Consider the following 12,836-nt stretch of genomic DNA (forward strand, 5'->3'; position numbering starts at 1 on the left):
ACTAAAACTGCTGCTGTTCTAAACTAAACTGTATAGGCCGTATAGAGACAGTATGTACAGTTTTAGGTGTAAATGGGATTTGTATTAAACGCGGTAAGGTTGTTGTGGGAAAGAAAACATACAGTAGTGAACATAAACCTGGTTCTGAATACCTGCTGAGGCTGCTGTCCGTCAGCTGACCTCTGAGAAAAAGTTCACCTGTCTCACACCAGCTTTACGAACAATACACACAAAGAGAAAGAAAGATCAGAGTAAAATACTGATACTGAACATATTAGGTATATATATATGTGTGTGTGTGTCAAGTGTGAAATAATAAATCTGTTGTTAAAGCACACTAACAAATCCTTCCATTCATCAGCAACAGCATACTGCTTATCCTTTAAAGGTTGTCGGGGGTTTGGAGCCAAGATTAGCAAACACGAGACAAACCTTATTAACACACGTATTTTCTCACATTAAAACTTTTAAATTAGTCTTTTAATAGGTTTTCAGCAATTTGATTCAGAAGAGAGAAATTACATCCCTTCACCCACATTTCCCCTGAAAGGTTATATTCATTAAGTAGTGTTACAGCAACAGGAAAGAAGTATGTGAGTGAGTATGATGAGTGCTGCATCCAAAGAGATATCACCGCTTTCTGGCACAGATGAATGGTCTGGAGTAAGAGCAAAAGTCATCATCAAATTTCTTATGATCTGTAAAAACACAGAGGGAGGTTAGTCAAACAATGAACCATCCAATGAGGCCACATTCTTGATTTTCCTTTTAAATTTTGCATAGAAAACTAGGCAAAAACTGAGGAAGCATTTCATGCACAACAAAAACATTAATACAACACACGATACACATATAGACCCAAGTATAAGACTGTATTTTTTCTTCAAATTAGGTTTTGAAAAAGTGGTGATTATCTTATATTTTTATATAATATATATTTTTATATAATATATATATATATATATATTATATAATATATATTTTTGAATGGTGTAACCACTTACTGCAGTCTTTGACTTATTTTTACAGTAGAACAATCTGCATAATTTACCTCCATAGTTCATTTGCAAACAGTGTTGTCCCCCCCTATAATTATTAGGGTTTCCTGGAGACCAGAAGTTAAACCGGAAAGGTGTACCATCGCTCCAGAACCAAGTTCCCTCCTGGAAGAAGGAGCAGAATACAATTCAACTCAGTACTATTCCATCACCACCAACTTTTCATTTTGTAACTTTTAGATTTTGTGTAATCAATAACAAACCTGAGTTGCATCGTAGCCTCCGAGCCATGTGAGTGGATATGTGTGAGTGAGCCTCCATATCATGCTCTGAATCACATGATGCTCATTGAAGCTGTGCACTGATGCAAGGTTTCCACCACGGTTCTGACAGTTTCTCTACAGAGGACAGAGAAAGTGAAGCTGCGTGTATGAAGCCCCAAAAATGATGTTATGCATTGACTGCAAACAGGATGAATCAGACTACAAAGAGACAAAAAAGGAATTATCCTGATTACCTCAGCATTGGCCCAGGACAAGGGTGTTGGAACATAGAGGAAACAGCGACCACTGAAACCAGTCCAACCACTGGGACAGACCGTGTATGTCTCCATCGAATGACTCTCTCCTGGAAACAAATGTAGAAAAGAACTGAACATGGAAGGTACTGAAACAGGTCCTGATTGATGCACCAGAGCTACAGCATCAACTATAAATGAAAGAATCTCTGTCTGTCTGTCTTTTAATTTTCTCAACAACCACTCATCTGATCAACTTCAAACTTTAAAGATGTATTGCTGAGGACCTGAGGAAGTGCAGCATCAACTTGATAATGGAGTACTTTCACTTTTGATAGCTTATGTAAATACTGTTAATGATACAAACTTCTTATGTAACATGTTCAATGCAGAAATTTTACTTGTGATGAAATATTTTTTACAGTATGGTACCACTGCTTTTACCTAGAACAATTGTTCATAAATAGTCTCTCTGCTATTTGCCTAAAAAATATGTCAGGACAGCATCATGACCAAGGTGTGTGTAGCATATTACCACCATCATCTATAGGAGTTAAACCTAAATTAATTGTTTTAGGGGTTTTTGGCCTCTTGGGGGCAGCAGAAACAAGTAGTGACACAACACCAGCGTATTATCACTGAAACAGTTTGCAGACTGAAATGGAGCTTTAAAACCAAAACAATGAACTGAACCACAATGTATTTCGTAAAATCTGATAAAATGACAAGCTCACCTTCTTGAACTGATGGTTCAGTCCTGTTACCAGGTTCTGCCTCTGGGACAACTGGATATTTGACAGAGATTTTAGTGACTCATTTCATCTGCTGTTGTTACTCTACTCCACACAAAAACACATAAACACACACACAAAATGACCAGCTCACCTTCTTGAACTGATGGTTCAGTCTTGTCTACAGGTTCTGCCTCTGGAACAACTGGAGATTTGACAAACAGTTATACTTCTGTTCTGACAAAATGCAATATAAATGTCAGTAAAATTTAATTGGATGTGGTATTAAAAAGATCTAAAATTCAGCTCAGTAAACTCCTCAGTAAACGAGTCTACTCACCAGCAGCTGTGGTCAGAGCCATCAAGGCACAGACAAGTAGAGACACAGTCAGTATCTTCATGGTGGAGGTGATGCAGGTGTTAGAGATGATGATTATCTTCAATAAAAAGAAACAGACTCGTCAATGATTCTTCAAACACTTTGAGGTAAGAGGTAAAGAGAAGAGCAGAGATCTGAAACAAACCTGCTGCAGGATTATCTTCTTTCTTCTCAGTGTCAGCTCGTAGCTTCAGCCGTCCTGTGTGGAGGTGTTCTGCTCAACAAGACAAACACCAGCTCTTATATACAGTGAATTATCTATCTGGGGTTGTTTTGGATAAATCCTTCCACCTACTATCATCAAAGATTATGGGTCATAAAATTTAATGATACATGTGAAACCATCTATAACAGCTAATCAGATTTAATGAATTAAATGGCACCACTTCCTGCTCCTGTTGTTTTTCTTTAAAGTCTTATCAAGGTTGAGGAATGAGAGATAAACTGTTCAGAGAATAGATGCTTGATACTTACTGTCATTCTATGTTTTCAATGGCCTTTTGGTATTGTTAAAGACTCTAGTAGTTACTGTGTTGGATTGGCAATCCGTACAGGGCGTACCCCACAGCAGGGATAGGCTCCAGCCCCCCCACAACCCTTAACAGAATAAGCGGTATAGATAATGGATGGATTTGTTATTTACAGACAGGTGACAAATTAAATCCCAACATCAAGTATCTTAGTGAGGTGTTTTGCCACCATGAGCCACCAGAACAGAAGTCCCTGAACTCTACTGGAGGGATGAACACCATCCTTACAAAACATATTCCCTCATTTGATGACGGTGGTGGAGAGCATCGTCTAACATACTGGTGCAGCAGTATGGAAGCATGTATATTCGTTATGTTTCTCCATTCATTTATTCAAGTCTTTCATTTGTCACGTGTGAAGCAGGATGTTGTTGACCCATTTACAGTGTGTAATTACAGATTAAATAACTGACATGGCTGTTATCTGTTCCACAGCAACTAGGAAACAAAACAACAAAATCAAAGAGCCACATGTCAAAAGTAAGCACCCCCCCTCCCTCCCAGAGGGGAGGTACAGTGTCCAAAGAAGTAAACGTGGATCATAAAAATAACACACAACTTTTGCCTTTAACTTTTCGTTGTACTTAACTGTACAGTGACAATAAATATAATAATAAATCCTATTCTCTAACCTGAATGTACCCCAGCTGGGTTTAAAGTCTGGATCCTAGCCTTGGTGCACACATCTCTTTTCTGTCAGTGACAGGTCTAATTTAAACTGTGCACTCATATTTCTTTTGTGCAGCACTCTGAGTTGCATTTTTGGTTTGAAAGGTGTAAAATATTTCAACTGCAAATACCTTAAAATCTATGGTGAGAGAAAGAAGAAAAAACAGCACTGTAGTTTTAACAGATTCACAGAGCAGCTCATGTCAGTGTTTGAGCCTTTTAATTTTACATAAAGAAAGAACAATTCACTCTCAATAACAAGGTGCTTAAAGCATTCTTTACTTAACCTGTTCATTTTGCTCTTAAAAAAGTCTAAGAGACAGTCCAGCTCCTGTTTATGTCACTTGTTGCTTCATTCCTTAAGTAGCGTTACAGCGACAGAAAGAAAGTTATAAAAGAAGATACAGAGATTTCATGTTATAGGAGACTGATGACACAAACACAGTGTTTGTGTTTGTGCTCTGACATATACTTCACACCTCTGTCAGCCCAGGAATCATCAGATTTTCTTGGCACAGACGAATGGGCGACGAATGTTACACGCGGTATCATCCCAACACTTTTCACCTGAAAATACCAAACAACAGAGAAGCATTTGTTCTCTAACACAGGGTCAGACGGACACCATGGAAAAGTCAGTGCAAAAATTATTAATAAAAATAAATATTATACTTTTTATTAAACCAAATTTAATTCAGAAAGTTTTTCTGGAAGTTGTGGCGTCATGATAAGTTTATTTTACGTTCACTTTCCTTTATTCTTTTGTCTTTGTCGCAACTCATTCCCAACTTCTGCTGCTTCTCATTAAAGCATTAAAAGAGAAATATTGGATAATTTGTTTTAGAGTTTTAGAGTGAACATACATGCAAAGATTAAAGTCCAAAAAATGAGTTTTTTGTTTGTTTGTTTGTTTTTTTCATATTCTCATTTATTCTCTCATTAATCAACCCATGACCTCTAAGATTTATCTTGTGACCTGTTGTTAGGGCCTGACCCAAGGTTGGACACCACTGGACAAAATACCTAACTGTAGATAAAGTTAATGAAGTAGCCTGTTGCACCAGTATTGTCATATAATGTCATGTACAATGATATATCAGTCACAGGGGGCATTTTACTAGTTTACTGTAGAATGAGTACTTTTACTTAAGTAGGACTGCAGGAGTTTGGTGTAGGTGGTCTAATCGAGTATTTCACACTGCTGTAAACTCAAGTACAGGGTCACCTGTGTGCTCTGTGTGCAGCATTAAATCAGATTACAGTAGCAGTTGTTACTGAATGACTTCCTTATTGCAACAAAGTGAGTTTGTTTGGTTGCTCTGGTAACAGATACACCCGTTGTAGAGGCTGCGTTTGTTGGTTCCAGAATTCCGGAACCTCTAACACTTTCTGTTACCACGGTAACCACAGGTGTTGGAAAGACAACCAGGTTTGAAGTCTTAAAGGGGACAACTTTACGCTCTCAGTGGAAATAATGTCATGAATGTACCTCCAAAGTTCATTTGTAAACAATTCTGGCCACCGTATCGGTTGTCAGGTTGTCCAGGACACCAGTTCAGATAGTCGAAACGTGAACCGTCACTCCACAACCAAACCCCCTCCTAGACAAGAGAACAGAAGAGAATATTTCATGGTCATAGCGATGAACCAATGAAGACTTATCACCTGAATCTGCAGCTCCCCTCGGCTTTACAGAGTTTGTCGTATAGTGACTTTTAGCTCATTTGTTAACAGTCCAGCCCACAACTTTACAGCTGAAGACAGCTGCCTGCTGTAGCGGCAGGCTAACTGGTGAACATACTGGGGGAGTGAATATTGGACATATATTCATCAGGTGGACAGAAACTTGATCACAAATAAAAGCTAATGTTGCTCTGTAGCTGTTTGTGATATGTCACTGGTGTGTTCACAACTTGTTTCCACTGCCCCCAAGTGGCCAAATAACAAAACAAAACCAAAAATAAATAAATAAATAAGTTATTTCAGGTATAAATTAAATGACTGTTTTTGTGTGATTTTGTGTAGCAATTACTAAAAAAATACCTCTTGTGCATCAGAGCCTCCAAGCCACGATTCTTTATACTCATAACTAGTGGTCATTATCACCCGTTGAATCTCATGGTACTCCTCTAGGTTATGTACAGATGCGAGGTTTGCATTCATGGACAGACAGTTTTTCTATAAGAGACGAAGACAGAGAGAGGAGTTGCCATGAAACAAATAAATTAATTAACTGAAGGACATTGAGCCAGAAGAAGATGCCAGTTAACCATTTGTCTAAACATAATGTAAGCAAAATAAACTGAAATGATCCTGATTACCTCAGCTTTAGCCCAAGTCATGGCTCTTGGAATGTAGGAGAAACAACGGCCATTGTACTCAGACCAGCGAGGAGGACAAGACGCTGCCCTCTTGACCAGGAGACTTTTTACTGACAACAAAGCAAGAGAACCAGACAGGTTTTGCATTGATTTTGAATTTCGATTATCCTTATTTGCTTTCTCGATAGTCTGAATGTGAAGATTGTAAACTGTTTATCTGCTCCAACGTAGGGTGAGAATGTTAGCATGTTGGCTAACAGATTTACAGTGTTACAAAACCAAGGACCAGTCCCTTTCTCAGTGTAGTATTTCCACAGATAATAGGGTTTAGGCTAATGTTAGCAGCTGTGCTCTGCCCTACAAGTACGTAAGCCAAGCAGCCACCAATAGTGACTGATACTTTTCTTTATCATACTTGGATAATAATACTAGGACTATATAAACCAGTCCTTTTAATGAAAATGTAAAAGAATACCCACTGACCTGCTAAATCCTTTCTGGCCTCTGCCTCTGAAAGAGCCGGACAATTTGACATAGAAGTTATTGATTTTATTCATCTCAAGACGAGTAAATACAATTCCTCTCTGTTAATGAATAAAACAGTACATCTCTAAATAAAACTCACCAGCAGCTCTGGTCAGAGCAATCAGGGCACAAACAAGTGCAGACACGGCCAGTGTTTTCATGATGGAGATGTTGATGATAACCTTCAACAGACATAAACATGTTAGTAACATGTAGAGGAGCAGACAACTTGTAACAACTGTCGTTTTAAGGAGGGAAGAGTTACCAGTCAGCATGAAGCCTCAGCTTTCCTGTGCAGCGGCAGAAAACCCAGGACAAAGACCAGCACTTATATGCAGTCACTTATCTTGTCATCTATCACACAACAGGGAACTGAGGACGAACACACACAGAGAAAGACTATTACAAATTTACTACACACAGAAACTTACAGACATAATCTGTGACAGAAATGTAAGTAAAACAAGCTACAGAAGCCACCACTAATCAAACAATAACTAAAAATATTTGACACATCATGTAAAAAATAAACACAAACAATTAGAAATTTCAAAATAATACTAATATATAAGATAAATGAAGAGAATTTAATGCATTTAAAAATACATAAGTACTTTATGTATTAATATTTTAAACTTCTGTAGTGACATTCAATATTTGATTAAAGAGGAAGATTAAATAAGTTTAAATATATAATGTCACTGTGTTTATCAGTTTATGGTGCAACACAGCTACTGAAGTTAACAATAGCTTTGTGTATTTTGGACTCTTTGGCTTGCTACTGGTCAAAGGTAGAAATCTGCATGTCTACATTTATTTAAACTCTAAAGTGTAAATGGAAATTCCATTAAAATGATTTTACACCATTTTAAATGTCTTCATTAAAGCCATAAAATCAGAACTATGAACTGCCCTCTTTTAAATCTAGTTTTCTCTCAGTTTGTAAGCCCATAACTGCTATGATTGGTCAACTTAAATTCAAACTGTTCATTCAGGATGCAACATTAATACATGCACCTACATCCAAGTAGTACAGTTAAACACAGACTGGTATATTAATTCGACTTTTAGAGGCTCTTCTTACTCTGCTGCTGTTCAGCAACAGGCCAAACAAAAGTCTTCAGGGATGATTCAGCAATAAGTGAAACCATCCTTCTCATTCTAGGTGAGACAGTGAAAATTATGAAGCACAGATAAAACGATAACTCTGACGAAATCATATCTCAACTTCTCTTTAGAATTCATACACTGTAGCAATGGCATTTCGAGCTAACTGACTTACTCATGGTTACTCATGAGCATAAGTGTAAGTTATGTTGAAATGTTTTTTTTGACATAATTCTTGAAAATATTTTATAACTATGAACTATTGTACATTGATTGTCGTTTTTGTCAACTGAAATGACAACTACTATTGGCATATTTCATCTTCCGTAGAGTATGTCTACACTTAGCCAGTTTTTGGTTTTTGGTTGTAGCCCCCGTCCAGACTAAGACATCATTTTCTCCTCTAAAAACTGACCTTTTCAAAACGTGCATGACTCCTAAAAACATGATCTCGGTGTTTCAACATGCACTGGGAGAACTATCGCAAAGTTATGGAGGACGCATCTCAGAGAGGGTTTAGTGACCGTTGATGAGATATGTAACGATTCTTAAACTGAGGCCAACAAAAACCAAACAAAACTGAGGTATGAACCGAACCATGGATCTGGAGAATTGTTAAACCCCTACCACTGACTGTCAGCTACATTCCTTATCAGCTATGGTTTCAGAAGGAAAAGATTAAAATATTTTTATATTGTTTTTATGTTTTTGTGTCTCACTGTGGACAGAGCTCTCTACAAAAACAAGCTGGAAGCAGGAATGTGGACTCAGGTGGTTTTCACAATAAAACAGTGTCATATAGACATAGTTAAGGTCTAAAGTAAAGCTGATTCATGTGATTACAAACTGAGCGATTGATTTGACTCTGGCAGCTGTTTAAAATAAGGATTGGACTCTAATGCTGGAGCACTATAAAACATTTGCCCTCTCTGTGAGAATGACACAGTAAAATTTATGCAGCAGAGGTACAATGACAACTCTGACAGTCATTTTTCAACTTCTCTCTCTGATTTCACAGTGTTGTTTCTTCTGGGAAAAATGAACAGCAACAGTGACACATCAGGATTGTTGGTTAATTTATGCACAGTTTTATCTCCACACAGAGTGTTTTAGTAGTCACCTTATGTCTTGTTTATTTGATGTATTTTGTTCTTCTATGTAATATTTCTCAATTTAAATGAGCTGTGTGCTACTGTTTGGCTACCACTGCCCTACAGTATTAGCTGAGTCATTATAGTTCACTGGAATGGAGAGTGAAAACTATTTTTCTCACTTTCTTTACCCTGTTTGTGGCTTCTAATTTACAAATCAAACAAGTAACAAATTACGTTATTATGCTAAAGAAAAATCAGTACCACCACCAGTAAGCTGAATCATATCATCAGGAAATAAAGGTCAATAAAGTCAGCCGAGTGTCACCTAAAACATTAAACTGAAAATCACACTCAGCCTAGGAGCCTGTGTTTAGGGCACTGACAGGAAACTTTATCCGGTTTCTGTTGGATAATCATTAATTTATCCATCAATCTTTAATGCACAGATTAAATTATACACGGATGACTTTGAAACAACTAAAAATGTATTTAGCCCACTGTTAAAGGATAACTGCTCTGTTTTTTTTAACCTGGGCCTTATTTTTTCATGTTCTAGTTCATTGAAGTTCTTATTTTTGTCACTACCAGACACCATTGACAAAAACAGGAATTTTACCTTACACAACATGGAAGTCACTTGAATACCACTGCCTCGATTGGTTTGTTGTTTGTGGTACTTTGACTTCATTAAAGTATCTGATTACTTCTTCCACCACTGAAAGTCACACAATAACACAAACACACTAACAGATGGAGGCTGTAGTATTCCAGCAACTCCAGTGTTCTGCTCTGTAAAATCCCTGTTTTTGACAATGGAGTCTGGTAGTGATATATAGAGATGTTTCTGGTTAAACTAAAAGGATCTTCCTCTTTAATAAAAAGCTCTGTCTCTGTAGGAATCCTATCATAATATTGTCAGATACCAACAATAACAATCTGACATGGAATAAGGCCCAGGTTCAAAAAAGAGGAGGGTTATCCTTTAATAAACAATGGTCAGAAATCATGTGAGACACTCAAGTTTTATTCAGTATCTTGTAGAAACAGAACAAAGCAAACTGCACAACAGAAATAAATCAACATGTTGGACCCTTGTGTAAAGAAACAGCACCAAATGCCCAAGAGTAAGCATGTCAGTCTAAACCCTGACCTCACGCCACACAGGATTTAATGAGTCCAGTAAACTGTGCCAGCTTCTATCAGCGACTGTTGAGGATTTTGATTAAACAGCAGGTGTAATTACTCATCAAAATGATCAGATTTTCTTATTAGATCAATCATAATTTACTAATGACAGACTGTAAATACAGCTACAGAGTGAAAATGTCAGTCCACCTGCATGTGAAGAAACTGCGTTTTGAGTAATTCTCAGCTGATTTTGTGAAAATGAAAGGTGCCATTTTAGGCAGAAAGAAAAAGAAGGAAAGACAAAAAAAAACATCCCATAATGTAATCTGTATGATTTGTGGTGACTTTTACAAGTTAGCTATTGTTCACATAAAATACAAAATGATCACGTTCTCTGTGAGAGACAAAATTATACTTCTCTCATAAACTCACGATTTGAACCCTTGCTATGTTAAATTAACTGAAGAAAACAACTGAATACTGTTTACAAATTCAAGCGTTGCACTATGCTGGTTAATAAAGCTGCAGTGGTTGTTAACATGTATCCAAGCTTTAATTCTAGGATTCATTGACACCCAGAGTAACATTTCATCCTTGAAAAGGTGCTACACGTTGCGCTGAGCACGTGATAAACACCTGTGTATCTACTGTAAGTGAGACCAAGTTAAAGACGATTGATCGACAGATCGATCCCTCTGCTTCCTGTTCTTCCATCTTTACACAAAATGTATAAACACGATTAAAGTGATTTATTTTCCCGGTCCTTTCACTACTACTGTATCTGAGCAGCTTTTCACCCAAAACCATCTGACACAGGAATAAGACACATAATAACCCATTTCCTCCCACTACTGTTCAGCTAGTTCATGACCAAAATAATACATGAAGCACCTTTCCAGACTGAACAGTAACAGTAACAGACTCCGTGATTAAACTCGCCGCCTTCTTCCTGCTTTTTTCTGGGACACAACAAATGAAAAGAAAGTGTGCGACTGTCGACAGAGCAAGGCACCAAAACTGTGCAGCTGGACGGAGTTTTAATCCAAACTGGACAATCCATGCTAAAATATTTATGTATCTGTAATATTTAAGTATCAAGGTAGATGTAAAATCCACAACACTGACAGACAGTGATTAGTTCATTTTCTAAGCCACAGTGCCTGCAGACTGTCCAGCTCTTTACCTTTGTCACATTTTTATTTTAAAAAATAAATAAAAGAAGATCAGAAGCTGAAGTCTGGATCAATCAGAAACGGAGCCTTGAGAACTCAGTGTTGAACTTCTCAATGATTTCTGTCGCAGCTTCTGGTAATGTTTCTGAAAAACAAGGAGGATAAACAATGTTAAGCCCACGTGTGGTGTGTGTTTTAGTGTGTTTCATTTGGTGTGTGTGTGTGTGTGTGTGTGTGTGTGTACCTGCAGGTTGTCGTAGTGTCTCTGGCTGCTGCAGTGGAGGTCCTTGGCTGTGCTCTCGTTCAGGTAGAAAACAGAGCAGAGGTTACAGAAATACCCCGATTTAGGAACCACAAACTCCCGACCTGAAGAGAACAGAGAACAGGAACACTAATGTCAAAAAACTCTTTTAATCTAATTCAATTTTTACTGTACAAAGTTAGAAAGTGCCGTGTGTTTGTCACCGAGGGGGTTGCTGGGGTTGAACGGCGGCAGTTTGAAGTCAGCAGCAACACAAAGGAGACTGAGAACGAGATCTCTTTGCTTCGGGTTCGATGAGCTCCCTCCTCCTTTTACTCATGACTGAAGAAGAGGAGGAACAGAACGATCAATAAATCATTTACACCCTGACAATCACACTACAGCTGCAGTGATCAGCCGATTAATCAATCGGCAGATAATTAATTTCTCAAATGTGATAATTTTCTAATTTTAGATTCCTTGTTCCTATAAAACAAAGTGAAGTCATCACCTTAAGATCTGGGAAATCACAGCAGAGCTTCTGATTGTTTTGACAATTTGCTACTTTTCTTTGTCTAAATTTATGGAGGTTTTGGACGCTGCTTCAGACTTTGTGCAGGAAATAATCATTATTTCCGCTCTAAACAAATGGTTTAAAGTGAAGTGTTTGCTAAAAGTAAGGAATAACATTTCTCTCAGCTCTCTGAACCTTTAATGTCCACCCTGCTCTCCTCTCCTTCCTCCACACATCTCTCCAGACTCTGGTCCTCAGGGTGCTCAGGCTGCAGGTCCTGCCCAGCAGAGGAGGCATCAATGTCAGCACAGCTCGCTTCTTCCACCTCTGCCTTCTGGATCTCCTGCTGGCTGCTGCTTGACGATGTCGATGGATCGAGTGAGGTGGGAGGTGGTCCGTCAGAATCAGCCGGTTCCTTCTCTTCTTCTCTCTCAGCTTTTTTCCCTCTGGTAGATTTTCTCACTGTGGTAAAAGAGAATGAACTGTCTGAGCAAACGAATAAAAGGGAAACCAACGACAAAATTTCATATTTTTAAAGCTCCATCTTTGGGAAACAGTTTTTATTTTTGAGTCTCTTAGACATAACTGTGTAAACAGTGTAAATATATAAATGACAGCATGTGTTTGTGTTACCAGGGGTCTGTCTGGTTCTCTTCTTGGCTCGGGCCTCTTGTCTTGGTAGTTTCCTTTTCTTCTTCCTCCTCTTCAACCTCTCCCACCTCGATCTTACCGTCACACAAAGTTCATACTGTCCTCTAAAATGAAGTCACAGAAATGAGAAAAAAGTTGTGTTATATGAGAATATGAGCAGAAGTTTTACTTTCTGGAAACAGAGGGTCACCTGATGCAAGCAACACTGTACCCAGGTCCGAATGCTGGGTTTTAGTGGAGGTGGTCTTATTTTGATGGG

General features: G+C 38.1%; 2 protein-coding genes across 3 annotated transcripts; both read right to left on the reverse strand.

Annotated features, from left to right (window-relative positions):
* Window positions 1–471: 471 nt before the first annotated feature.
* Window positions 472–2,870, reverse strand: LOC108891194 (ladderlectin). Of its 2 annotated transcripts, XM_018688310.2 has the most exons (8): window positions 2,771–2,870; window positions 2,587–2,683; window positions 2,401–2,451; window positions 2,250–2,300; window positions 1,516–1,625; window positions 1,262–1,396; window positions 1,052–1,163; window positions 472–698 (listed from the first exon to the last, which is right to left on the reverse strand). In XM_018688310.2, exons 2-8 carry the CDS (start codon window positions 2,645–2,647, stop codon window positions 631–633), a joined length of 588 nt encoding a protein of 195 aa, XP_018543826.1. In that variant the 5' UTR covers window positions 2,648–2,683; window positions 2,771–2,870; the 3' UTR covers window positions 472–630. The 2 variants fall into 2 exon arrangements, with proteins under 2 accessions (XP_018543826.1, XP_050923639.1); XM_051067682.1 differs by lacking the exon at window positions 2,250–2,300.
* Window positions 2,871–4,027: 1,157 nt separating this feature from the next.
* Window positions 4,028–12,597, reverse strand: LOC108891197 (galactose-specific lectin nattectin). The gene is made up of 12 exons (XM_018688311.2): window positions 12,560–12,597; window positions 12,122–12,388; window positions 11,637–11,754; window positions 11,416–11,537; window positions 11,183–11,316; window positions 6,936–7,042; window positions 6,771–6,852; window positions 6,629–6,655; window positions 6,146–6,255; window positions 5,868–6,002; window positions 5,314–5,425; window positions 4,028–4,391 (listed from the first exon to the last, which is right to left on the reverse strand). Exons 7-12 carry the CDS (start codon window positions 6,829–6,831, stop codon window positions 4,324–4,326), a joined length of 513 nt encoding a protein of 170 aa, XP_018543827.1. The 5' UTR covers window positions 6,832–6,852; window positions 6,936–7,042; window positions 11,183–11,316; window positions 11,416–11,537; window positions 11,637–11,754; window positions 12,122–12,388; window positions 12,560–12,597; the 3' UTR covers window positions 4,028–4,323.
* Window positions 12,598–12,836: the final 239 nt, after the last annotated feature.

Source organism: Lates calcarifer, unplaced genomic scaffold, assembly GCF_001640805.2.
Source record: "Lates calcarifer isolate ASB-BC8 unplaced genomic scaffold, TLL_Latcal_v3 _unitig_1894_quiver_951, whole genome shotgun sequence".
NCBI classification, from domain to species: Eukaryota; Metazoa; Chordata; class Actinopteri; family Centropomidae; genus Lates; species Lates calcarifer.

What these genes read in the sequence shown, in the direction of transcription:
- LOC108891194 (XM_018688310.2), bottom strand. Translation starts at nt 2,647, where the DNA reads ATGAAGATACTGACTGTGTCTCTACTTGTCTGTGCCTTGATGGCTCTG. An exon ending in GGCTCTGACCACAGCTGCTG is followed by an intron (nt 2,452 to 2,586) that starts GTGAGTAGACTC and finishes TCAAATCTCCAG; the next exon opens with TTGTTCCAGAGGCAGAACCT. An exon ending in TTTGCAAATGAACTATGGAG is followed by an intron (nt 699 to 1,051) that starts GTAAATTATGCA and finishes GTGTTTTTACAG; the next exon opens with ATCATAAGAAATTTGATGAT.
- LOC108891197 (XM_018688311.2), bottom strand. Translation starts at nt 6,831, where the DNA reads ATGAAAACACTGGCCGTGTCTGCACTTGTTTGTGCCCTGATTGCTCTG. An exon ending in TGCTCTGACCAGAGCTGCTG is followed by an intron (nt 6,656 to 6,770) that starts GTGAGTTTTATT and finishes CGGCTCTTTCAG; the next exon opens with AGGCAGAGGCCAGAAAGGAT. An exon ending in GAGGCTCTGATGCACAAGAG is followed by an intron (nt 5,426 to 5,867) that starts GTATTTTTTTAG and finishes TCTCTTGTCTAG; the next exon opens with GAGGGGGTTTGGTTGTGGAG.